The sequence below is a fragment of the Sturnus vulgaris genome, chromosome 25, assembly GCF_052056855.1.
Source record: "Sturnus vulgaris isolate bStuVul1 chromosome 25, bStuVul1.hap1, whole genome shotgun sequence".
Classification (NCBI taxonomy): domain Eukaryota; kingdom Metazoa; phylum Chordata; class Aves; order Passeriformes; family Sturnidae; genus Sturnus; species Sturnus vulgaris.
In genome coordinates, this window is record NC_142267.1 from 5,944,613 (window position 1) to 5,971,645 (window position 27,033).

Sequence of the window (27,033 nt, forward strand, 5' to 3'; positions counted from 1 at the left end):
GTGCTGTGCTGGGAGCTGATGGGCAGGCTCCAAGGTTCACCTTTTCCTCCTGTGTTCCAGATGGTTAATTTATCTCTCCTGCTGCCCTTGGCAAACACAGCCCTGGGGCAGTGCCCTGGGGCAGGTGGGGAGGCTGGCAGGTTGTAGCAAAGGGGTTATTCAGCCTCCTGGCTGTCCTTCAGTGCTTCTTGGGGTCCCTGGGAATAGTGGGGTCCCTGTGGGAAGGGAGGAGTCTCTGTGTGCCCCTGTGTAGGCAGGAAGGTGCTCACAGTGCCTGGCCCTCCACAGGCTGGCCCAGGGCTATCCCTGCCCCAGGAGGCAGCTGCATCCCCAGGGCTGGCCAGGGAATTCTCTTCTCAAGAGAAAAAAAAACAGTATTTCCAAACTTTTCCCCTACACACAGGGAATCTTGTAGAGTTTGCCAGGCAAGAGAGCAAGAGAAAAGGTTCAGTCACAAATTAGCAAGACTTAGTGGTGCTCCAAGGGCTGGAGCCCCTCCAGAGCCAGGCTGGGAGAGCTGGGGGTGCTCACCTGGAGAGGAGAAGGCTCCAGGGAGAGCTCAGAGCCCCTTCCAGAGCCTAAAGGGGCTCCAGGAGAGCTGGAGAGGGACTGGGGACAAGGGATGGAGGGACAGGACACAGGGAATGGCTTCAAATGGACAGAGGACAGGGCTGGATGGGATATTGGGAAGGAATTGGGCAGCCCTGGCACAGGGTACCCAGAGCAGCTGTGGCTGCCCCTGGATCCCTGGCAGTGCCCAAGGCCAGGCTGGATGGGGTTTGGAGCAGCCTGGGATAGCCAAGGCCATGGCAGGGGTGGAAGGGTCCCTTCCAACCTGAACCACTCTGTGGTTCCATGGATGCTCTGCAGCAGACATCATTCTTTCAAGGACTATAGCTCTAAGCTTTCTACATTTGAAATGTTGAAGTCAGGTTGTTCCTAAGGCCAGTTATCACTGCAATTAATTGGCACTTTTTGGGAAAGTATCATTTTATGGAAAATCTGGGGGGCAGGTTGGAGGTTTTGGGGGTCCCACCTTCCCAACAGCCTTTTGTTGGGGACATGCCACGATCTGGAGCAAGGAGTTTTCCACGTGCAGAGGGGTCCAGGAGGTGGGGACACCCTTGGCACTGTGTGACCCCAGAGCTGCTCTGGCAGTGCTGTGGGAGGTGCCAGGATGCTCTGGAGCAGCTCCTGGGTGTGGGAACAAAGCCCTGCAGGCCGGGTGGCACATGCAAATGGGACTGCAAACCCCAGTGAACAAAGAGCTCAAACACAGCCAAACCCTCAGTGCCCGGGCCAAGTCGCTGGGCTTGTGGCATTAGCAACTGCTTTAAAGGCTGTAATCTACACCAAAGCCTGCCTTGATTCAAGTGGGGCTGCAGCCAGCACCAGCTTTGGGCTGCTTTGCCATGTTTTTAAGATTTTCCAGCGTTTGTAGTTGCAGACTCAAGGAGCTGCAGGCTGGGCCCACTGGGAAGTTTTCCAGACACTTGACACAGCGTGGGTACCAGCCTGATGGGGCCACCTTGCCAAGAACCTCGGGAACAAAAACCTCACACACTGTGAAACACCAATTTTCCAGAGCTCCAGCGTGTCCAGGAATATCCCAGACCTGAGAATTTTTTACTCCTTTAAGGGCAAATGTTGCTTATTAAAGAGCCCCAGTGCTGCCATTCCTTGCTTTCCTTAACTTCTGCTGGAGAGAATTGGTTCCAAAAGTGTGTGGCTCCTGAACATGGCATGCCAGGGCAGAACTGGTAAAGGAATTGGTTTAGGGGGGCAAATGGGGAGGACAAATGTTGTCCCAGAGAGTCACAGGCATACAAGTGCTGTGGAAGGGCTTCTGGAGGTCTCCAGCCTAACCTCCCATGCAGAGCAGGGTCACCATGGAGGGCAGGCTGGAGAATCCTCCCTTCTTCCCTTCCTCATCCTCACTGTGGTGCATTCAGTCTCATGTTGGGGGGAGGCATCTGAATCCAAATGCATTCTCCAGGAGGGCCCATGGTGTGAAAGCCTGTGGAACTTAAATGGCCCAGAGAATTTTACCCAGAAAAGCAAAAAATGAGGAGAGGTTTTAACCAGAGAAGACAATTTTCAGTTGGATGCCTGGATGTGTTTGGACTCTGGGGTGCTGTGGGGCAGTGGGACAGTGGTGTGAGACATCCAGCTGCCTGGGAATGTGGGGTCAGTTGTCCTGGCTGTCCCCAATGTCCCTGCTGGAGACAGAGAGCTCACCCCCAGCCCTGTGTGCTCCTGCCACTTCAAACACAGCTTTCCAGGCTGCTGGAGCCTGGATCCCAGCCCAGAGGTCTTCAAGCCCTGTGGATTGAAGGTCAGGGCAGCCCCTGCTCCGTGACTGATCCCAGCACTGTCCTGGCTGCTGCACAGCAGCACCTCCAGCCTCCCTGCACAGGCTGTGGGCATCTGTCCTGGCCATGCCCTCCTCTGTTCCCCACCCTTTGGAGCTACCTGGTGAAGTAAATAAGGGCAAGGAGACCGGCTCCTTTTTAGTGCTATTACTGAAAAATCAAGTCTGGGTGGGTGCCAAGGGGTCACACACACCACTGCTCCTGATGGACGATCCAGAGGAGGAGGAGGAGGAGGAATTCAGCTTTGCTGGGCAGCTGAGCTGGGGACTCTGTCATCACAGGAGTGTCCAAGAAAACTGTGCTGCTCTTGTAGTCCAGGGATGTCATATCAGCCAGGTACTCTAGGTCATGGTGACAAGGCAAAAAAGGCCTGGTTGGTGATTTCATCTTCTCCACTGTTTTCCGTACCTGGGAGTACCATTTTCAGTCTTGGATGTTATATTGGCTCGTTGTTTTTAGGGGTTTTTTAATTACCGAGCTGTGTCCCATGAGCCCTTGCTGCTCCCCTGTTTGCCGGGCGCCATTTTGGCAGCAGCGGAGGCGTTACCTGACGGGAGGGAAAGGGCACGGGGATAAGGCAATTCCAGTAACTGGGAACAGGATGAGGCCGGGAATTTAACATTAACCATTCGCATGAAAACAGGGTGTGTTATAAATGAGAGACAAAAGTCTCGATATTCAGCAAAATTTAGATTGCTTTATTTGATATAGACAGAGCAAGCAGCGCTGGGGAACGTGAGGGGTCACCGCCCACTCCACGCTCCACCCAACCTCGGTTTGCAGCCTCTTCTCACACTGTGGGTTCTCGTTGTAATCAATAATTTTAGGTTTTTTGTTGTCATAAGCAGTGGTGGTGGAATAAACATCCTTACACAAATTCACAAAGCCTTTGGGTGATAATCAGTCACAGCCATCCGGCCCTTGTAGACAACCACCAGAGAAGTTCTGGGAGTCTGGTTTTTGGGATAGGCAGCATTGATCAGACAAAGGCAGGAAGGGCTATTGGGAAGTCTGATTTTGCAAGCTGGTAGCTGATACAACTCATTTGGAAAACATAACATATTATAATGTAACATAATATAACAGACAGAATGATTTTATCATGTAATTTCCTTTATCTAGTGTCCATGCTTCACTTCAGAGCTGAGTATTCTGGTTTATACAAACCCCAGTGCTTTTGTGATTAACACGAATCTTTTATCAATTATGACAGGGTGTTTTTCCACAGTCAACAGAACAAACTTCGGAACTTGTCCCTAACACCTGAGACTCAGGGAAGCTTTCCCCCTTCCCACAAGGTTTTCCAGGTCTGCCCTTTGCCAGGACAGTCACAGGCACCCCGTGCCAGATGCTCTGACAGAGCCTTGTCCCGCACATGTCCCCGGGGCGTGTGCCGTGTCCTGGGCTGGCCGGTGCCGTGCAGCATCTCGCTGAATTCCCGGCGCTCAGCCTGGGCTGGGCTAACCCTGACCCAGCGCAGCCCCCGCCGCTGCTCGGGGTAATTGAAAATGCCACAATTCCCCGCTGACCCCCGCTATAAAAGCAATTTCCCTGTCAGGGTAACCCGACACTGCGGGGACCCAGATCTGTCGGGAGGGCTCCGGGAGAGGCTGGAAAGCTCCCAGCTGTTCCCCTCGCTTTTCCCCTGGGTGATTTCAAAGTGTTGCCGGGGAGAGGCCACGGGCAGGGCTGGCTTTGCTCTCTCTGCATCCTGAGTGTTTTCCAGAGCAAATGTTGACTCTGTCTGACATGACACGGGTTAGTGGAATTAAAGTGATCAGAGATAGGGGGTTTGCTGCCTGTAACCTGACTCTCCCAGCTAAGCCAGCAGAGGAATGGGATGCTTTGATTTTACTGGGATCTCATCGGTGCTGCCCCTCTAGCAAGGAGCAGGGGCTGAGCCCTGGGACTGGCAGGTGAAGGGGGGCTGGCTGCAGACCGGGGGGCAGATTGCATGGCAGCCTTTCAAATGGGTCTAAAGATGATGAAAGAGAAGCTGTGGAGAGATCCTGGTGTCCCTCCTGCAGGCTGGAGCCACACAGTCCCACCAGACACTCCCAGAAGATGCTGCCAGTGGAGTCTGAGCCCTGCAGTGCTGATCTGGCTCATGTCTTTTCCCATTTTATTATTTTTATTTTATTTTATTTTATTTTTCCCATTTTTACAGCAGAGGTCCATCTTCCCAGCCTGCACAGTGTGACCTTCTACAAGTCACAGCAGCACTAAGGCTACAGAGTGCCATGGGCACTTGGCCAGTGTGTAGCTGGATTTTAACACTGGGAGCCAGACCTCCTAAAAGCCACTGGCAGTGGTGGCAGCCCAAGAGTCAGGACCTGACACAGAAAATTGGCCTCTGCTGTCAAAGTCTGTTAGACAGGGATGCCCTGATGGGTCCTTTGGGATGAACCAGGATGTCCTGAATCATAAAATCACAGAATGCCAGACTGGGTTGGGTTGAAAGAGACCTTAAAGATCATCTTATTCCACCCCTGCCATGGGCAAGGACACCTTCCACTAGCCCAGGTTGCCCCAAGCCCCATCCAAGCTGGCCTTGGGCTCCTCCAGGGATGAGGCAGATAGAGGTGGGATAGGAGGGAGGTGACCTCAGGAAAAAGCAGGGCTGGGAGAAGGGAACAGCTCCCAGGTGGAAGCTCTTGTTGAATAAAAGAAGAAGCTGTCCTAGGAGAGGTTCCTGGAACTGCTCAGAGTTGTGGTGTTGTGGGGATGGGTTGGAGAAACAAAAACATGAGCTGCCTAAGAAGCCTCAAATCAAATCAGAGACATAGAAGCAAGGAGGAAAACAGGCCTGTTTCTTTCTCATTGCCCCAAAACAATTCTTCATTGTATGATGTCCCCCTGCTGCTTTTTGTCAGCATTCTCCTAATGAATTTCCCTGAACTTTGGAGAGAGTTTTACCAATTACACGAATTTTGGATGCATTGAGGATATCTCATCCTGCTCCCAGCAGGAATGGGATGATAGGAAATGCAGGAAGAGCCTCCTCCCTTCCCTGAGCTGGGGGGCACAGCCAAAAAAACCCAGTGGAAGTGCCCAGTGGAGAGGGAAGAGCAGCTGTGCAGGGCTGAGCTGAGGCAGGGAAGTGTCACCTTGGACACACTCAGAGGAATATCAAACCTCAGCAAGGAGCTGGCTGCTGGCTCTGGAGCTGAGAGATGGATCCTGGGTACTGAAGTCAGTTTTGAGGTTTATTTTTGGAATGGAGATTAACAAAAAAATGGAAAATGTAGAGGAGAGAATCATCAGGCTGATAAATGTGTGAAGTGCTCAGGAAAGTTCTGTGGATAACAGAAAGGAATCACAGAATCATTGGCTGATTTGGGTTGCAAGGGACTTCAAAGATCCTCCAGTTCCAACCCTCCATGGACAGAAATGAAATATTTTCATTATCTTTCAGCTCTTCCATGAGGACAATATTCTTTTTCTAGATTCTTCTTTCATTTAGCTACAAAACCCAGAAAAGTTCCTGCAGTTGCGAACTGGAGTCCATAAATTTTAACCTGAAAATAAAAGGTGCATTTTCAAAGAGAGCTTGAGGAAAACCTCCCCAGAGGCACAGTGGGCTCAGCACCGTCTGAAGTCCTCAAAGGAAGCAGGGGTGTGTCTGTACCATACTCAGGGGGTCAAACACAGCTGTTGCAGCTATTTTTAACTCTGCCTGCGTTTGTGCAGATGTTCAGACCTGGGTGTTATGGAGCTTTTCCCAATTCTCTGCTGAATTTCTGGTGGTGTTGTGCTGTCTCATCACACTGCCCTGGGTTTGGTGTGACCTTCTTCAGGTTTTCCTGTGATTAAAAACTTATTGCTTCTCCTGGAAAACTCACATTTTGTTCCTTGTTGTTTTCTTCCATTTCCTTCTTTCCCTTAATACTTTTCATCCTTTCCAGCAAGTCCCAAAGAAACAACTATGTATGAAAATCAAATTCTGGCTATGCCAAGCCTGAGGCTTCATGGTGGAACCAGCACTCCCCTGTAGGAGATCAGCAAATCCTTATTTACAGAACCCAAAGCCTCTTGTGGAGGCTCAGGGCTGGTTAAGCTGCCTTTGTGTGATGGATCTGTGCCACCTGGGGTTTGGTTTCCCTTAGCACAGGCTGCTGAAGTAGCCTTGAGGTGCAGCTCTGGAGCCTTGGAGCTGCCTGGTTCCCTGCCCAGGGAGGTTTTATCCTCTTGTCACAGCATCCTCAGACAGCAGCTCTGACACAGGGAAACCTGGACATGCTTGCAGTCAAAGATGTGAAGCTGTAAAGAGAGATGTGCCTGCTTGGGATCTTCAGCAAAAGCTCTTTTTTAAAAAAAAAAGCTCTTTCATAAAAGCAGCTTCAGTTTCATAACCAGACCACCACTTGTGATCTCTTCTCCTTTTTTTTTCCTTTAGAAGATATATTTTAAATGCTGGATGTGCCTCAGCTGCAGTGCCTGGGAGGCAGGACATGGTGGGGCTCATCTACAAGGATGTGGCAGAGAAGAAATGTGCTTTATGACCAAAAATTGGGATTTTATCTGGAGCTAATCAGAAAGGACAATGTCTTGAGGTATCTTCAAATCCCAGAATAGTTTGGGTTGGAAGAGACCTTCAAGCCCATCCCATTCCACTCCAGCCATGGGCAGGGACACCTTCCACTGTCCCAGGCTGCTCCCAGCCCTGTCCAGCCTGGCCTTGGACACTGCCAGGGATCCAGGGGCAGCCACAGCTGCTCTGGGCACCCTGTGCCAGGGCCTGCCCACCCTCACAGCCAGGAATTCCTTCCCAATATCCCATCCAGCCCTGCCCTCTGTCCATTTGAAGCCATTCCCTGTGTCCTGTCCCTCCATCCCTTGTCCCCAGCCCCTCTCCAGCTCTCCTGGAGCCCCTTTAGGCTCTGGAAGGGGCTCTGAGCTCTCCCTGGATCCTTCTCCTCTCCAGGTGAGCACCCCCAGCTCTCCCAGCCTGGCTCCAGAGCAGAGGGGCTCCAGCCCTTGGAGCATCTCCATGGCCTCTCTGGACTTCTCCAACTCCTGCACATCCTTTCTGTGCTGGGCATTGCAGGGGGGTCTCTGCAGAGCCCAGCAGAGGAGCAGAATCCCCTCCCTGGAGCTGCTGCCCACACTGTGGGATCAGCCCAGGACACAGGTGGTTCCCTGCCATCCCAGCCCTGGCAAAGCTCAGGGTGATCCCTTCAGGGAGGTGATTGGCAATCAGCTCTGCTGGCAGGACCTGAGGGTGGGGGGACCTCCTGAACCCCATCCCTCCCAAGTGTTTGCAGTTCCTGAGCTCAGGCAGGGCCCTGTGTGTGCTGTCAGCACCGCCACACTGACACTGCAGAGCTGCCCCCTGCCACGGAATTCTGCTCAGCCCCCTGGATTAAATTAAACTGCCAAAACCCCAGGGCCAGCCTGGCAGAGGTCTGGCTGTGAGCAGTGTTGTGTGGCTCAGGGTGGTGACCACAGAAGTGTCACTTGCATCCCTCCTGTGCCTCTGCCCCAGCCCCAGAGGGGTCACCCTGTGGGACACGTTGCCTTTGTACATCAGGGGATTTTCATTAAGCTTGTTTTACACTCCAGTGGTGGTTTTGGTGTGGTTTATTTCTCCAGCAATTCAGAGAAGCCACAGGGCTCCACTGTGAGGAATCCGAGGCCATCTCTGATCAAGAGGATGCACAAAGTGCCTTTCAAGGACTGCAGTGGTTGGGTTTGCCTCAGTGCCCAGTGCTGGTAATGCCAAGGGTGTGGGTTTGATCCCCATATAGACCATTCACTTCAGAGAAGGACTCAGTGATCTTTTTGGATCCTTTCCAACTCCAAATATCCTATGAAATCTGTGAAATCAAATGACCCTGAGGCTTAAGGGATTCAGTCAGGAGCAGGGTTTCCATCAGCTGTGGAATGAAGGAAAGTCTGTTTGTTTTTTGCACTGTTGGGACACACCTATCCCGGGATGAATCCACCTCTGTTCACACTTCCATGGTGACATCACAGGGTGATCAAGGCTCTGAGAGTGGGGACTCTCCATATCTGATCTCCTGTGTGCATCACAGGCACAGTCAGCTGCCTGGGCACTGTGTCAGGTTCCAGCTGAAGCTGTTCCTGCTGACTGCACCTGGGAAAGTCACTCTGAGGTCTGGCTGGCTCCTCTAAACTGGTTCCAAGCTCAGACATCCAGTGCCAGCCCAGCCCTGCTTCACAGGACTGGGAACTTCCCTGTGCACCCCAGGCCCTGACCTGGCACGCAGGGTGTGACAAGGACCATGTTCTGTGGCATTGCAGAGTGCTGTGCTCTGTTAGCAAAAAATCCAGGAGTGGGATTGTTTCCATCTGCTCAGCAGTCTCAGAGCCACATCTGGGGCTCCCAGTATCACAGTCATGGACAAACTGGAGCAGGTCCAGCAGGACAAGGGGGTTATCCTGGGGCTGGGGCTGGGGCATGAGAGGTGAGGGCAGCTCAGAGCTGGGTCTGAACAGCCTGCAGAGGAGGAGGATGAGGGGCATCGAGGGAGAGAACAATGGAAACATCCACAAGACAACCAGCAAAATCCTAGTGCAATGTGGGGAAAGTTTCCTATCCCACAAGAGCGAGGCAGCTGGGGGGGGCTGCTCAGAGAGCCTGTGGGAGCCCCAGCCACTAGGTCTCATCTGGACACAATTCTGAGCAAAACGATCTGATTTTGAAATTACTCTGCCAGCCTGTGGGACCAGAAACATCCAGAGGTCACTTCTGACCCGAGCCTTCCTGTGATTTCATTCCTGCAGTGCCCTGGTGTCTGTGATAGAGGAGCAGTTACTGGGGACGTGCAATGGGGAGGTTCCTGCCCTTGCAGAGCCACTCCCCTGCCCCAGGTGCAGGAAAGGGCTGAGGTTGCTGGAGTGTTCATCTCCCCTCCCTCCTCCCACCATGCAGCACATTTGTCTCATTAAGCTCCTTAGAAGAGCCCAACCTCATCCATTTGGATCTTTTGCTGAGAGACCAGAGCAGGTTCACCAGGTCTCAGCAGCACATGAGTCACACACGAGTCCTGCTGTAGTTTTTGTCTTGTACATCTCCCTGAGGAGAGGCAGGAGGTGCCTTGGAGAAGTTCTGTGCTCCCAGGCTGGGGTGCAGTGCATGGAACTGGAGGAAGAACATCCCAGAGACCTCACTCCTACCAGGAGGAACCTGGAGCTGAGGAGCTTCTCCAGCTGCAAGGCTGCTGAACCTGTGCCTCAGTCATGGGATGTTGCCACATCCTGGTGTTGTGGTGGGACAGCTCTGGCTGTACACAGCCCCCATCCCGGAAAAGCTCAGAGTGTAAATGTGGGATCAGTTCCCAGAGCAGGTGGCAGAGACACCAGGGGCTGTGTGCTCCCCTCATCCAGTGCCATCTCTGCTGCAGGGCATCCACAGCACTGTCACATCTTCCTTCCCAGCCTTGTCCCCAGAGACAGAGATGTTTGTCTTGAAAATCACAGCTGTCCTACGGAATCTGTGTCGACAAGGAAGCAGCGAGCTCTGGCAAGAGCTGACAGGCTCCAGAAGCATTACCTGTGTTTTATCTTCATGCCAGCGTGAGAAACTGTTCCCAGGAGTTTGGAAAGATGTGGCCTGAAGCAGTGGGACAGGGATGTCAGCGTGGGAGGGGAGCAGTGGCACAGAGCAAGGGGAGGGCTGAGGTGACACAGAGGCTTTCAGGCTGTTGGGTAATGGGGCTTTGCTTAAGCAGAAATGGATGGAAGGCTGGCCTCAGGATCTGTTGGAATCGTGGAATTAAACCATGAAGGGTTCGAAGGGCCCTTAGAGATCATCTCATCCCACCCTCTGCCATGGGCAGGGACACTTCCACCAGAGCAGGCTGCTCCAACCTGACCTGGGACACTTCCAGGGATGGAAGCTCTCTGCTGTCCTTCTAGTTTTGTTCTCCTGGACAAAACCAGGGCTCAACAGCACTGAGGCTAATCTACATCACACCTTCCTTCAGGAATGGGGAAACCCAGGCAGGGGAAGGAAAATGGTGCAGCAGTGTGGTGGCAGATGTTGTGTTACCCAAACCCAGCCCCTTGGCACCCAGACATGGAGCATCCTGGAAACTGCAGTGCTCTGAGTCAGAAAAGCAGCAGTGAAGAGGCAGACAGTGGATCAGAAAAATGGCTTTTGTTGGTGTGCTGGAGAGGAGTTGCTCAGTGGTAATTCACTGTGATGTGCAGGAACATGCTGAGGCCACGCTCGTCCAGGCACCACAGTCCTGCCACTGCAATCCCAGCTGGCACAGCTCCTGTCACTGCCCCTGATGCCAAGGGGAGCCAGCCTGGAGCTGGGTGAGAGGTGCTTGCCTTTGGGTGCTGCTCCTCCAGGCTGTTTCTCAGAGCTGTCAGATGAGTTGTTCTTCCATGAAATATTGTAAGGGCTGGACTTGGGAAAAGCCCATCTGAGTGCAAACCTCTCTGCATCCATTTGGCCTGGCATGCAAGTGATGGGGAAGCTTTCATGCTACCCCTCTGCAGTCCTCTCCCACCCCTGAGGCTTCCCCTGTGCCCTGAAGCTGCTGCAGTAGTGAGCCTGTGCTGGCACATGTGCCAGGGCTAACACTCCTCTGCAGCTCGAGCTCTGCAGGGCTGGCCTGGCACTAGGGCTGGTCTGGGATGGCCCTGCACTGCTGTGGATGTGCTGGGCACGGGGAGGGCACAGACACTGCTCTGGGATGTGGGGAGAGAGGCAGCACAGGCACCCGTGGGTGTCAGCCCTGCAGCAAGGCTGGGTGGGTGTTGGCTGCTCTGCTGTCAGCACCTGGAATCAGAGAATGTCCCCACTTGGATGATCCACAGGGATCATCCAGTCCCACTGCTGGCCCTGCACAGACACCCCAACAATCCCACCCTGTCCAAACTCTCCTGGAGCTCTGGCAGCCTCGGGGCTGTGCCCATTCCCTGGGCAGCCTGGGCAGTGCCCAGCACCCTCTGGGGGAAGAACCTTCCCTGATATCCAACCCAAACCTCCCTGACACAGCCCCAGCCATTCCCTGGGTGCTGTCACTGTCACAGAGCAGAGATGGGAGCTGCAGACTGATGAGGTTCCTGATCCCACAGGACTGAAATCACCTTGGGCTGTTGGCTCACCTGCCCAGCACACTGGGCCAGGGCTGCTCAGAGTTTCCCAGGGAGGTGGCAGCTCCACACTCTGCTCCCTGCCCCCTGGGCTTGTCAGCACAGCTCCCTGGGCAGCTTTCCCAGGCGTGGCACGGCCGGGCCCGCGTTGTGCCCACCTGGTGCCCACCTGGCTGGTGTCCAGCTGTGGCCATGGCAGCTGCCCTGGCTGTCTGCAGGTCTGGCAGGGCCTGGCAGGGCTGTTTGTGCTCGGTGGGATGGGCGGTGTTGGAGCTGTCCTGTGTGCAGGGCTGGGGGGGTGGGTTGCTCTCCATTGTCAGCGTGTCAGGTCAGCTTTGTGCTGCCTGCTCAGGCTGCTGGATGCACCTCCCCTCATTGGCATGAGCAACTCGCAGCCCCGGCCTGCCCGAGCCTTGGGAAGCTGCTCTATGCAAATGGAAAAGTGAAAATCCCCGATTTCCCCACGGCAGGCAGGGAGGAGTGCATGGGATGGGGCTGGGGGGGCTTTTCCTGGTGGAACAATGCTGTGCCTGCTCCAACCATGGGCTCCTTGTGCCATTTTCCTGCTTGAGACACTGTCCTACATGTTTTCTAACTAGCAGTTCAGCAGAACCAATTTTTTTCTACCCCCACTGCTCTCTGCAAACTGCAAAATCCAGGATCTCCTGACCCCTGGGCAGTGCAGGAGGTCAATTCCAAAGCTCCAGACAGTCCTGCCCAGCTCCTGCCAGGGTGAGGGTCCTAGCTGTGCAGGTGTCTGACTGTCCCTGTCTGTCTGTGTCTGTCTTGCAGCCCCCTCTGCTGTGTCCATCATGCACCAGGTGAGCCGCACCGTGGACAGCATCACCCTGTCCTGGTCCCAGCCTGACCAGCCCAACGGAGTCATCCTGGACTATGAGCTGCAGTATTATGAGAAGGTACTGAGGGGCCTTGGCAGGGGTCACCCACAGCTTCTGGGGAGAGGAGGGGGTGCAGAGCTTCCCCGAAGGGCATACAGTGGTTGGTCAGTAGGAGACTTCTCTTGCTGCATTTGGTCACATGGGTGACAGTGGCCATCAATCCTCGGGGTCCAGTGATGGTTCCAGTGGCCCAGGTGTAGAAAATCCTCTGGTCATTCAGGAGCTTCTCCTGTCACCTCCACAGAACTGGTGGCAAGTGGACCCATTACAAGGGGAGCAGGGTAGCCAAGGTCCAGGGTCTATTTTTTATTTTTCATGTACTTGGGGCATCAGCAGGAAATGGGAATGACAGGAAGCACCCAGTCCCAGGCTGGAGCATACTCAGTGGACGTCCAGTCTTGGAGATTTTCTGGAGTGCTGCCCATGTGTGCATTCACACCAAAGGTGAGGTTGGGATCTCTGCAGCATCCCGAGCCCAGATGTTGGACCAGAGGTGTCCCCATGCTCCCATGGAGGCTGTGCAGTCAGTGTGAAGGGCTCCCTCAGATCCCTGAGGAACCTGCTCCTTCCATAACCTCCCTGTCCAGGCAAGCAGAGCATTTCAGCCTGAGCTGTGCCAGGGTGTCCATCCCACCAGTGGCTGCTCAGACACCTGAGCACCACGAGAAGCTTGGTCCCAGTTCTACCAGGCTGAACTTCATCTGTGCAGCCCAGGGGACATGGGGAGCAGGAGACTTCTCCTTCCAGGAATCTGCCCCCTTGCACAAGAGCTTATAAACTATACATCATAAATTGCAAACTAACTAATTAAAAAGCTTTATGATTAAATGGAACTGAAAATATTTTTCCCAGCAGTTGCCGGAAGAAATGATTAATCCCCCCCCACTGCCTGCCTGTGACCTATTTTCTCATCACCAAGAGCCAGAGGGAGAATGGGGAAGAGGGGGGGGCTCCTTTGTAAGCTGTTAAATAGGTCCTGACCTATATTGCATAAATCACAGCCATTTATTTTGACCCTTGGAAATGATCCCAGAATATGTGGCAAGATGGATGAGTAGATAACAAGACAGATCTGGGAAGCAAAGAGGGGTCCTTTCCCTGTGGACCCTCAGTGTAGAGGCAGAAGATCTCAGGGAGCACATTCTCCTCCTCTATCTTAGTCACTCACCCTCTTTCTTTCTTCCCTCTCCTCTGTTTTCTGAGGGAGGCTGTAAATAAAGGGAATTTTTGTCTAAAAGATGGTGCTGCTGTTGGTGGCCAGTCCTTGCAGGCAACCACATCTGCCTGTCCCTTGTGAGAGTTAGGGCCCAGCAGGACCCTGAGATTGGCTCACTTGGTTGGATTGGAGCATGGTGCTGATATCCCTGAGCCTGTGGCTTCAGTCCCTGTGTGAGATATTTACTTAAGAGTTGGACTTGATGATCCTTGTGTGTCCCTTGCAGCTGAGAATATTCGATATTCAGTGTCCCTGACAATGGGGACAAGTGGCCCCACTCTCAGTCAGAGCTGTCCATGGCACAGAGGGCAGAGCTGGCCTGAACTTCTCCCTGTCCTGGTATTTCAGAGCACCAAGGAAGCATCCCAGACTGGTTTGGGTTGGAAGGGACCTTAAAGCCCATCCAGTGCCACCCCTGCCATGGCAGGGACACCTTCCACTGTCCCAGGCTGCTCCAAGCCCTGTCCAGCCTGGCCTTGGGCACTGCCAGGGATCCAGGGGCAGCCACAGCTGCTCTGGGCACCCTGTGCCAGCCCTGCCCACCCTCACAGGGAACAATCCCTGCCCAATATCCCATCCAGCCCTGCCCTCTGGCAGTGGGAAGCAGCTCCAGGTCCTTTCTGTGCTGGGATCCCAGGGCTGGGGGCAGCACTGCACAGGGATCTCCCCAGAGCAGGGCAGAGTTGTGTGAACCCCTTGGAATCTTTTTTTTGCTGGTTCTTGGTTTGAAGAAGCCCAGCTCTGTCTCCCCAGCCCTGTTTGTATGTGCACAGGGATCCAGCTCTCTGTGGGCACAGCTCAGTCCAGCTTAGTCCAGCCACTGCAGTGCTGACTTCTGCAATCAAAAGCCATTTACTGGATGCTGGGAACAATCCCAAAATGCAGAGCTTTGGCTCTTCCCCTGCTTCCCATCAATCCAGCAGCTGGATGTGGTGTGTGACATATCCCAGGTGTGTTCTCACTGCACTGCCAGTCTGTGCAGAGGTGATTTCCTTCCAAATATTTCATTACAAACTGTCCCGTGTGCTTCTGAATGCTCAGCAAAGATCTCTGGAGCTGGTTAAGTTGTTTCTGGTGGAATTTTTTTCTTCCCCCAGTAGAAAATTATGTTATATTTTCTTGAAAACAGCTTAAAAGAAGAATAGCAGCATACACATTGTGTATAGAAAACACCTTGGTTCTTCATTTTTAATAGATTCTCTTCTATAAAGAGACATAAAAATTAAATTTAAAAAATAGAAGCATTTATTTTGGCACCGACAGAAAAGAACTGTTCACAATACCTGAAACAAAGGTGAATTTTTGTTTTCCTTTCACAGATTATTTATAACACTGCTATTCCTAGATGCCATTAAGAATGCCTGTACAAAGGCAGCATTATGAGTTTCTTTCACGTGGAGTTGGAGCAAATCTGTGCAGATTGTTGCACAAACACTGCCTGGCGTGGCTGCTCTCTGCAGCCCTTGCCTTAATGGTTTTTTTTTAAACTTCCAAGAGGCACCTGCCAACGCTTTTCTTATTAAAAAAGTCTGTGTTGTCTTCATTTAGAAAGGGTGTAGCAGTTTTTATCCAAAGTTGCCAAACTCATCCCAGAGTGTGGGAACTGGAGACCCACTGCAGTGTCAAGCACTGCAAAGAGTAATTAGCCCTCCTCATTATGCAAAATGATTGGGTTTGATGATGCTCAGAGTCACCCATTTGGTAATTTTTGAATGGTTGAAGACATTCAGCCCAAATTGGTCACCAGTGCAGGATTTTAGTAGGGAAAGGAGCCCTTTGATGTGTGCAGGCAGTGCTGGAGAAGGGGCCTTGGCTGGCTGGGGGAGGGGACCTGGGAAGGTGACTGTGCCATTGGAGGTGGAGGTGGAGCCCTCCTGGTGCCCAGGAGCTTCTAAGCCAGAGCCCAGCACCCAGAGCTTGGACCAAGCCTGCTGGAGGAGCTGCTCCTGGCTCAGGGGACATCCCTGCCCATGGCAGGGCCTGGAACAAGATGGTCTTTAAGGTCCCTTCCAACCCAAACCATCCCGGGCTTCTGTGATTCTCTGACTTTTTGGGGTCTGTCCTGCAGTGCTGGACACCAGAATCCCCCTGGAGCCAAAGCTGCTGCTGGTGTTTCCCATCTGGAGTTTCTGTCCTGAGCTGGGGCTGCCCCTTCAGCCAGTGCTGCCCAAACCCCTGGAGGGGGCTCTGTCCCAGTAAAACTGGGATTTCAAGGAGATGGAGAGGAAACCCTGCCAGGGAGCCCTGGGGTAGCCAACCTGCAGTCCCAGTCCCTCCCCAGGACTCAGTGGGTTTGGGAGAGGCATTCAAACACTCAGAGAATAATTAAAGTTGGAAAAGCTCTCCAAGATCAGTCAGTCCAGCCTCCACCCAACACCCCAATGCCCACCAAGCCACATTGCTAAGTGCAGCAAAATCTCATTTTCTGAACTCTTCCAGGGGTGGGGATTCCACCACTGCCCTGGGCAGCCTGTGCCACTGTATAAAAACCCTTTTCATGAAGAAATGTTTCCTTATATCTAACTTGCACTTCCCTTGGCACAACTTGAGGCCATTTGTTCTTGTCCCTCCTGATGGGATACCTGGCTGGGGGCACAGATGTGGTTGGGCTGTCCCCATGTTGGATCCCACAAACCTGGGAATTTTGAGCTTTCTGGCACTGACCCCCTGGAGAACACTGCTTTTGACCTGAGGCCTTGGAGAAACTTCCAAATTTCAGTGATGGAGTTAAAGTCATGGGTGTGTAGTTAAACAGAAGTGTGTGATTGCACATGGTGAAGGGTTTGGAATTTGAGGTTTTTACAATATAGTAACAGGTATGGGACAAGATGGTGTCTCTTTCAATGCTCATCTTCCTTATTTTTCATGGTTTTCAGGCAGTGGTTTCTGGCTGGTCAGTCAGTGTCACACTGAGGGTCATGGCAGTTTGGTTATTGGGTCAAAAGTATAAATAATATAGGTGTTAATTCTCTATTGGACTGTTTGGCTTTAAGAGACCTTGTAGCAGCTGGATCTGTCTCCATTTTTCTCACTTTTGGCTGGAAGTGTTGCTGAACTTTCTGTATTTTAGATAAGATTTAGTAAATAACCAAGCCTAAACACGAGAAAATTCATTTCCTTCGTGTTTTTTTAATGCTGGCTCTGAGTGAAGGCAGAAGAAACTTCAGACAAACCAGTAATGAATGGTGCAAACACCACCCAGTTCCATCCCCACACATGGGGGGTCCCTGTGAGGGTCCAGGTGCTGTGGACCCCACAGCTGCAGCCCCATTGGGACCTGCAGGACCCTGCTCCCACACCCTGGGCTCCCAAAATGCAGCTGTGGGATGCTCTGGCACTGGTCCTGGCATGGCTGTGCCCTGCTGTGTTTGCCCCCAGGGCCATGGCAGATGCCCCTGTGCAGCCTCATGGGAACTCTGCCAAATTCACTCAGTTGATTTTTTTTTCTTGGCTTTTTTACTTTCATTTTTTTTTTTCTAATGAGACTTTTTAGAATGAATTTTTGTAAATCCTTAGAGTGTCCCACAGCCTCCCCATGTTTCAAGAGACTCTTTCTTTGTTAATCAGACTTTGGTTTCAGCTTCAGTTGGACTCGTGGGAAGGGGAACCAGATGAGGACTCAAAATCAACCCAGTGTGTTATTTTGGATTAGGATTTCCGAACTCAGAGCAAAATCAGCAGAAAAAAAAACCCCCAAACACCACAAACCTCTGCTTGAACTTGGGCTTTAAACCACCTGGGATGCACTTGGGCTGCTGGAGGAGCCCAGAGAGGTGAAAGGGGAGAAGTGTTTGAGGTGAATGTGCAGGTTCTGGAGAGGTGATGCCAAGGAGAAAGAATAGCTTTGATAAGGGAGGGTGGAGAGGTGTAAATGGTTTTTCCTTGTGGTCTGCATTTCAAGGAGAGCACATCACAAACACACCTTCCCCAGGCAAGCAGACAGGAATTTCCCAGGCTACCAACCACCCTGTAGGCTTGGCCATTACATTCCATTTAAAGTCCTCCAGGAGCAGGGATGAGGTTCTCCAAAAGACTTGGACAAATGATTTTAAAAGAACTGTGTTGTTAGTGCCCTCCAAGGACCTGGGAGGATTCATCCAAGCCCTTGAGCTCTAAAAACTGTAAACATTTCCTGACCTATTTATCTTCTTGCCTGCCTGGGAAAGGTCCAAGGGTCTGATCAGACAAACGAGGCCATGAGTTTGCTGTGTGCTCATCTTTCCTTGCTCTCTGTGTCTGTACTTGAGCTTTTCACTGTCATCAGTGATTACCAGAGACCCCAGTGACAACCAGGAACCTTCAGCACCAGCTCCAGATGCACAAAACAGATGTTGTTGTTTTGAGGAGGGAAAAGTGGTCCTGAACAGTGTTAGTAGTGAAGGTCTCTGAGGTGTTTAGTGGAATCTTGGGATGGTTGGGCTGGAAGGGACCTCAAAGCCCATCCACTGCACCCCTGCCATGGCAGGGACACCTTCCATGTCCCAGGCTGCTCCCAGCCCTGGCCAGCCTGGCCTTGTGTAGCCGTGGGAAGGGGTATTAACCCTTTATAGGGGTGGAAATAAAACACACGGCTCATCCCTCAGGATAGGAAGGAGACAAGTTTTATTCAGAAACACACTTGCTTCAACAGAACGACTCACAACTCCAAGGGCAGAAAAAGGATGGTTGGTTCAGAGAGAAGACACCTCTTTCCCAGGCCTGGTCAGGCACCACAACAGGTGTTAATCTGTGCTGTTAATTCCATTCTGGTTTTCACAGGATTCTATTCTGTTTTGACCAGCTTGTCATCCTGGGAGAATTGTTCCCCAGCTGAAGCTGAAACCAGCTGATCATCCTGAGAACAGAGCCCAGAAGCTCTGGCCTGGAATATTTTCCAGGCTGCCATCCTCCTGGCTTTCCCAAGTGTGTGTGCACAGCCTTGGACACTTCCAGGGACCCAAGGGCAGCCACAGCTTCTCTGGCCCCCTGTGCCAGGGCCTCATCAGCCTCACAGAGAGAAATTTCTTCCCAATATCCCATCTAACCCTGCTCCCTTTCAGTCTAAAGCCATTCCCTCTTCCTCCATGCCCCTACAGGTAACACAGAGCTCCCCTGCACTCCCTGCACAAGGATTTGCCATTTTCCACCCCTTGGGTTTGGCCATGCACTTGAAGAAACACAATCCTGTCAGGCTTCTCTCTTCCCACCATCCACACCAGAGCACTGCTCAGCTGACAGCCTGAGACATGAAATTATTCAAGGTTGATGGTTTGGCAGGCCCTGGCACAGATTGCCCAGAGAAGCTGTGGCTGCCTCATCCCTGGAAGTGTCCAGGGCCAGGTTGGACACTTGGTTTAGTGGAAGGTGGCCCTGGCTGGAACTGGATGAGCTTTAAGGTCCTTTCCAGATGAAACTGTTCTATGATTCTGTGACCACGAGATCCCTGATAGGCAGGTGAGGTGCAGCCAGGTGGGTGTCAGTCTCTTCTTCAGGGGACAAGCAATGGGACAAAAGGGAGACAGAGTCTCAGGCTGTGCCAGGGGAGGTTCAGGTGGGACAGCAGGAAGAATTTCTTCATGAAAAGGGAGCTCAGACTTTGGAAAGCCCTGCCCAAGGAGATGGTGGAGTCCCCACCCCAGAGGTGTTCAAAAAACGACTGGACATAGCACTCAGTGCTGTGGGCTGGTGACAAGGTGGGGTTCAGTCAAAGATTGGACTTAATGATTCTGAAGGACTTTTCTAACCTTAATGATTCTGTGGGACCTTCCTGCTGCCTGATTGTCCCTTCATTACCTTCCTTCTATCAGCACTCTACTGCAGAAGTTGGTGAGGAGATGTAGTTGCTTTCTCTTTTCTGGGAATTTCACTCTGACCTCTTGTTCCCATGGGAAAAGCAGAAATGTCTCCATGCCAGAGGTCAGTCCCTTGGTCACACCCTCAGTCACACTTAGGAAGTTCCCCAAGCCTCGTGTCTCACTGTCTGAGAGTCTCACTGAGGCTGCAGGGGGGTCCTGTGCAGTGCCTCGAAGTCAGCAGATCTCAGCGACTCCCTGGGAACTTGCCAGCTCCAGTTTTGAGCTGCTGCTCCTCTGTTCCTCTGTGATCTGCCTGACCTGCCAGACCCGAGGTGCAGCCAGGATGGATCAGCACCTTCAGTGTCACTGCAGCCCCTGGATTCCAAAATCTGTGCCTGCACCTCCTTTTCTCGGGTGCTTGCTCACAGCTGGGCTTCCAGCAGCATTGTGTTGTTGGCATTGCTGTTTTGCACTGACTTTTGGGACTTCATGGCAGTCAGGCTCCTGGCCACCTTTCTGTGGCCACATTCAGGACCCTCTGTCATCCTCCTCTGGTGACTCCACATTCCTGGGATACAGGGACTGCCTGTTCTCTTGTATGAGGAAATCCTGCCTATCCACCAGTGCTTCTGGATGAAGGGCACAATTCCTAATTTTGGATGGATCCATCACCTCCACAAGTGCAGAGCCACCTGCACCAGTGTGTGACTGCTCCAGCCTCAGCTACAGAACTTCAGACAAGGGGCAGAACAAAAGTTTGGAAATAGTCTCATTATCACTTTGGAATATGCTCTTGGGGTCTCCAGCCTTGGAACCTTGGCTGTGGCCTCTGGAGAAGCAGGCTCTGGGCAATGGGGTGGGAACAGAGCTTCTCCTGAGGTCCAAAACTCAGTGTTCAGTGTTCAGGTGGGCTTTACCTCCTGGCAGAAGGAGATGGGAGTTGGGGAAGAGCAAAGAGACTGTGCTGAGGCTGGATAAGGCACAGGAGGAGGGGATGGAGGAGGAGGAAAGTGCTAAGAGAAAACACAGAAGGGAGAAGTTGCCATCTCTATCGAGCTCAAGGCTTAGGGAAAAAACGTGAGTTTTGTAGCTACTGCCTTCTTTAGAGCCTTTGCTGAGAGGTGGAGAACAGCCCAGGGATATCCATGGTCTGTGTCTCCCTGCCAGGAGGAAAGTCCTGTTTGTTCAGACCTTGGTGGTCCCTCCACCCTGGCCCCTTGCCCTCCCTTCTCCCAGAAGCGCAGTGCCTGACCCTGGATTGACTTTTCTGATGACAGATTTGTGTTTTCTCGGCAGGATCTGAGCGAGCTGAACTCGACCACAGTGAAGAGCCCCACGAACACTGTGGCAGTGCAGAACCTCAAGGCTGGCACCATCTACGTGTTCCAGGTGCGGGCACGCACCGTGGCCGGGTACGGCCGCTACAGCGGGAAGATGTATTTCCAAACCATGACTGAAGGTGAGTGTGCAGCTGCCTCTGAGGGTGATTCAGGCTCTAGACAGGTGTATTTCCAAACCATGACTGAAGGTGAGTGTGCAGCTGCCTCTGAGGGTGATTCAGGCTCTAGACAGGTGTATTTCCAAACCATGACTGAAGGTGAGTGTGCAGCTGCCTCTGAAGGTCATTCAGGCTCCAGACAGATGTGGACATAGATGTGCAGCTGTCCCCTTGCTGTCAGTCCCTTCTAGGGTGGGTTGACAAATCACATTCAAGACCTGCAGAGAGGCCTGGGTGCTTGTTCCCAGTTTCTTCCCAGCTCAGCTGGATGTAGAGGAAGCAGAATTGATGTTTTCTACCTGCACAGCTGCTGATGACAAACACAGAGCCATGTCTTAATTTGCTAAATTTCTGCTGCTAAATAAAACAGGCCAAGCCAGTTTTCTGGCCCTGGGGCCAAGGACAAGACACAGCATGAATCCACAGGACTAAAAAGGAACAGCTCCATCCAACCTTCCCCCCACCCAGAGGGGAGTCCTGACTGTCCCAGACCAAAGCCATGCCAGGAATCAGACATGACCCATGCTGGGGGTTTTCTGGCTTAGATGACCTTGTGAGGTTTGGCCCATCCCATGCCACAGTAACCTGGTCCCTTTTCCCTGTGTGCCAGCTGAGTACCAGACCAGTGTGCAGGAGAAGCTGCCGCTCATCATCGGCTCCTCGGCCGCAGGGCTGGTGTTCCTCATCGCCGTGGTGGTCATTGGCATCGTGTGCAGCAGGTAGGGCAGGCTGGCACAGCCTCTCCTGGCCCTGAACTCCCAGTTCCTTTGGGACACAGCCCCACCCCAGAGCTTGGACCAAGCCTGCTGGAGGAGCTGCTCCTGGCTCAGGGGACATCCCTGCCCATGGCAGGGCCTGGAACAAGATGGTCTTTAAGGTCCCTTCCGACCCAAACCATCCCGGGCTTCTGTGATTCTCTGACTTTTTGGAGTCTGTCCTGCAGTGCTGGACACCAGAATCCCCCTGGAGCCAAAGCTGCTGCTGGTGTTTCTGATTTTTCTGATTTCATTCCTAAGGCTTCTTCAGCTGAGGGCAGCTGTTTTATCTTTGTTTCTTTGAACTGTGCTGCTGACTATTGTCTGCATCTGATCACCTTGATGGCATTTGGGATTGTGACATCCTTTTGTGCCTCTCTCATGCCTGTTCTGTGCCATTTGTCCTTTCCGTGCCTCTCTTGCCTCCCTGCTGGAGTCACTGCTGGAGCTGGCAGCGATCACTGTTGATGGGCATGGAGGAAACCTGGGCTGTGGTGGGGCTGCCCCTTCACCCAGTGTTGCCCAAATCCTTGCAGAGGGACAGGGGGGTGGCACAGGGAGGGGACAGAGGTGTCCCCAGCACAGCCCCAGCCCCGAGGGGCCCATGCTGTGCTCAGCTCTCCCTTCCCTTCCAGAAGACGGGGCTTCGAGCGGGCAGACTCGGAGTACACGGACAAGCTGCAGCACTACACCAGTGGCCACAGTACGTACCGGGGGCCCCCCCCGGCCCTGGGGGGCCGCTCCCTGCTCGGTTCGTGCTCCTGTTCACTCGGGGCTTGCAGGGAGGGCTGAGGGAAGGCTGTGCATGTGTGTGTGTGTGTGTGGGCAGGGCAGCTCCGGATCCCCCCCAGCCCATCCCTGATCCCTGCCCTGCTCTCAGCCCTGTGTGCTGTCAGGGGCCTGGTGTGTCCTCCAGAGCTCTGTGACAACCAGCACCCTCTGAAGCATCGCTGTGTCCTGTGCTGCAGCCTCTGCCACCACGCTGTGTCTTGCTCCTCCAGCTCCTGAGCTTTGCCCATCTCCTGGGCAGCAGTGAGACCCCTTCCCTGACCTCTCCCTGTCCCCCTGCAGGGACCCACAGACCTTTGCTAGAACCCATCCCAGTGCTCCTAGATTCCCAGAACATACCTATAGGTATATAGATTATTATATTGTTTATATCTACAGATTTTGATATATCTATAGATTATTATATTGTATTATATCTAGGTGTTTATACAATACCTAACATGCCCTCTGTTGTAGCCCCCCTCTCCCATCCCTGTGCCAGGCACTCCCTCACACTGAGCATTCCTGCTCAGCCTCACTGCCCACCCTGCCTCACCCCAGTGCATCCTTCTGCCCCCATCCCTGGAAGTGTCCAAGGCCGGATTGGGCAGGGCTTGGAGCAGCCTGGGATAGTGGCAGGTGTCCATGGAATGAGATGAGGTCATTTAAGATTCCTTTCAACTCAAACCATTCTATGATTAACCCCTGCATTCATGTCCCTGAAATTCCTTTCTCCCCCATCACTAGAGACCTGTTGCTCTAATCTTGCTTTATTCCAGTCTCAGTTGTGATTTTCCTCATGTTCTACTTGCAGCTTCAGGATTTCTGCCCTTTTAATACTTCGTTCCTGTACAAATCCAGGCCTTGCTCAGAGCATGGAAAACACCAGTAGTGTTTCCACTCAGGACTCACAGTTCCTCCTGCTTTTACCTGGGAAACATGTCCCAAAAGGCAGAGCTGCAGCCCTGTGCCCCAGCAGCCTGTGCTGGCTGCCTTGCTATCACTTACCAGGAAAAATGACACTTTTCAGGAGACATTATGTAAATGCAGCTCTCAGTTGTTTGTCAGTCTGGGCTGCAAACACACATTCACACATTCTCCCGGGGCCTGGTGTGGGATGTGACAGCTCCAGGCTGGGATGGGTTTAATCACTGTGCCTGCACCACTTGGAACAGTCCTGGTGCCATGGAATGCTGGTGGTACAGCCTGGGCTGCCTTCAGCCCCCTCGTCACCCCACTCAGCTGGCCAGGGCTCAGTCCCTGCTCAGAGATTGTGTGCAGACAGTGCAGCAGATTGCCCAGGGCCAGGGAGCCTGTGCAGAATGCCCTGAGTGCACCCAGCATCCTGGAGTCACAGCCTGCTGCTGTGTGGGGCTCCTTGTTTGGGGAGCTGTGAGCTCTGCTCTCCAAATAACCCATTTTAGAGTGAGCCAGAGGCCAGAAAATGAGTATGGAAAGGGCTGGAGCACAGGTAAGGGCTGATGCACAGTGCAGGTGGCTGGGATGTGGCAGCAGCAGTCCAGCCTTGGCCATGACATGTCACTGTGTCCCCTGCTCAGCCCAGCAAGAGGAACCTGTCTTTTGTGATTTTCCCAGTGTGTGCCACTACTTCTCCTGGGGCTCCCAAGAGGGAAGCCAGCCTTGGGCAGGGGTGCCAGTCAGGAAAACAGGGCAGACTGGATTATCCCTCCTGCTTGCACAGCTCCTGGAAGAGTCACAGATCCCCCATGGAAGAGCCTGTCTGCAGTTTGTAGTCCAGGCTCATAATGCAGCTCCCCACTGCCCCAACAATTGCCTGTGGGCCAGTGTTCATTAAAATCAGCTTTAACAGGCCTGTCAAACATGGTTCTGTATTGTTCTTTCTCAAACTGTTTCTCTCTGTCTGCTTCAAGCCTTGATTATGCAACTTGCTGAGGTGAAAAAACCATCACTCAACCAGTTTTCTCTTTTCCTTGATGCCAACCATTCCAGTTGCATCCACCTGTCTGACTCTCTCCCTCACCTTTACACAGTGACTCCAGGGATGAAGATTTATATTGATCCTTTCACCTACGAAGATCCCAATGAGGCTGTCAGGGAGTTTGCAAAAGAAATCGATATCTCTTGTGTCAAAATCGAGCAGGTGATTGGGGCAGGTAGGTGACCTGGGAATGGCAGATGGCCCTCAGCAGCACAGGCTCCTCCATGGTGCCAGGATTGGGGAGGATTTAGCCTGATGTCACTAAGGTCTCACTTAGCCCCAGGCTGGACTAGAAGGAGCAGGGGAGTCCAGTGTGGGAGAAGCCAGACCGTCAGTTCTCATGTGCATGTAAATCATTGTGCAGTGCTCCTTCCTCATGGATGGGTGCAGCTGGAGGGGTGGAGAGGGAGGAAACGGGGATCAGGGGTGGGCAGTGAGCTCAGGGATGGGTCAGGGGTGGGCTGTGAGCTCAGGGATGGGTCAGGGGTGGGCTCAGGGATGGGTCAGGGATGGATGGTGAGCTCAGGGATGGATCAGGGGTGGGCTGTGAGCTCAGGGATGGGTCAGGGGTGGGTGGTGAGCTCAGGGATGGATCAGGGGTGGGCTGTGAGCTCAGGGATGGGTCAGGGGTGGGCTGTGAGCTCAGGGATGGGTCAGGGGTGGGCAGTGAGCTCAGGGATGCGTCAGGGGTGGGCTGTGAGCTCAGGGATGGGTCAGGGGTGGGTGGTGAGCTCAGGGATGGATCAGGAGTGGGCTGTGAGCTCAGGGATGGGTCAGGGGTGGGCTGTGAGCTCAGGGATGGATCAGGAGTGGGCTGTGAGCTCAGGGATGGGCAGGGCAGACACAGCTGGGGTCAGGGATTCCTCGGGGAGCGCAGCAGAGGTGGGGGAGGCTCACAGGCCCTGCTGTGTTCACAGGGGAGTTTGGAGAGGTGTGCAGTGGGCATCTCAAGCTTCCAGGCAAACGAGAGATCTTTGTGGCCATCAAGACCCTCAAGTCTGGCTACACAGAGAAGCAGAGGAGGGACTTCCTGAGTGAGGCCAGCATCATGGGGCAGTTCGACCACCCCAACGTCATCCACCTGGAGGGGGTGGTCACCAAGAGCTCTCCAGTCATGATCATCACTGAGTTCATGGAGAATGGCTCACTGGACTCCTTCCTGCGGGTATGACACCTGCGAGTGTGCTACACAGAGGGGATTTGGGGGAAAGGTTCCCTTTCCAGTGGCACTCCCTGCTTGGTGTCCCCTGCCACTGAATAGTCCAGAGCTCTGTGTTTTGGGAGCAGAGCTGGGGGTGACACACCAGGTTTGTCACTTCTGTCTGTCACTCATCCTAGCCAGGGGCTGTGCCTGTGGTGCACATCCAGCCTGACACCCGTGGAGGAGCAGTCACAGCTTTAACTCAGCAGGACTCCACCTCCAGCTGCTCTGTCTAAATATTCCTGGTTCTGGGTTTGAGGTGGGTAATTGGCTCTGCTAAAGGGAGGTAACCTGGTCACAGGAACAGATTGGCCCTTCTGCATTTTGGGGTGACAGCAGCTGCTGTAGTGGTGTCCCTGGGGAGTGTGAGGTGACTCCCAGCCCTGTGAGCTCTGCACAGGTGGGTGTGGAAAGAGGCTCCTGGCCACGAGGGGCTGTGAATGTGCTCCTGTCACGCGTGTCCCTGTGTCCCTCAGCAAAACGACGGGCAGTTCACGGTGATCCAGCTGGTGGGGATGCTGCGGGGCATCGCTGCAGGCATGAAGTACCTGGCAGACATGAACTACGTGCACCGGGACCTGGCAGCCCGCAACATCCTGGTCAACAGCAACCTGGTGTGCAAGGTGTCGGATTTCGGCCTCTCCCGCTTCCTGGAGGACGACACCTCTGACCCCACCTACACCAGTGCTCTGGTAAAGCTGCTCTGCAGGAGGGAGGGCCCGGGGGCAGGAAGGAGTGGGAGAGGGAAGGGGGAAAACACTGAGGATGTCAGCAGTGGAGAGGTCTGAATGAGAAAGACAAATGCAATAAACGGCAGGAGATTTCCCTGTCATTCCTGTGGATAGCTGAGCCTTCCTACACACATCTGCAAACGCACACATGTCCCTGAGAGCCCTTGGTTCCAGGTTCCTGGTTCCCCGTGTGATCCAGCCGGGATGCTTTGAGATGAGGCACTGCCCAGCAAGTCTGGGTTTTTACCATCACTGTCCAGTGCTGCCCTGCTGTCCTTGCTCGTGTCATCTCACTGGCTGAGCCCCAGGAAGGACAGACTGAAGTGGAGGAGGTGTGGGTGGGTGCCAGATACTATCAGATACTAGAGACTGATCTTCAGGGAGTATCAAATTAAACAGAAAAACACTTCTAGAAATGACCTCATATTCAGGTAACAACTCCCCAGGAACACCTTGGTGCCTTAGCCCCAAGTGCCACCAGGAACTTGTGGCTCATGTTTGGCCGCAGGAGGTGCCCCAGGACCAAATAATCCTCTGATTATTTGGTTTTGCTCAGTGAGAGCTCAGCCAGGAGTCCTCATAAATAAATGCCACACAGAAACACTGCACAGTGCATCAGGATCAATGCCCACAACAGGAATTCTTGGAAATCAGTGTTGATAGAGCTGGGGCATGACCTGTAGGAAATCACCTCTCCTGGTTCTTTTGAAGCTGGCAGTGATGAGATGCCTGGCATAGCTCTTAGTAAATTTTATCAGTAGCTGAGTCCCTAACACACACCTGAAAA

At 53.1% G+C, this 27,033-nt stretch overlaps 1 protein-coding gene across 2 annotated transcripts in view; it reads left to right on the forward strand.

The window, feature by feature from the left end:
• The window catches only part of EPHB2 (EPH receptor B2), a 132,083-nt gene that overhangs the window by 92,242 nt on the left and 12,808 nt on the right, over positions 1 to 27,033 (forward strand). Inside the window, exons 6-12 of one of the 2 annotated variants that reach the window (XM_014881699.2) lie at positions 12,237 to 12,361; positions 20,630 to 20,792; positions 21,442 to 21,550; positions 22,222 to 22,289; positions 24,367 to 24,489; positions 25,232 to 25,479; positions 25,992 to 26,207. In XM_014881699.2, the coding sequence (XP_014737185.2) occupies positions 12,237 to 12,361; positions 20,630 to 20,792; positions 21,442 to 21,550; positions 22,222 to 22,289; positions 24,367 to 24,489; positions 25,232 to 25,479; positions 25,992 to 26,207 (1,052 nt within the window). The remainder of the gene's footprint in view (positions 1 to 12,236; positions 12,362 to 20,629; positions 20,793 to 21,441; positions 21,551 to 22,221; positions 22,290 to 24,366; positions 24,490 to 25,231; positions 25,480 to 25,991; positions 26,208 to 27,033) is intronic. The other variant, XM_014881700.2, reaches the window with a different exon arrangement.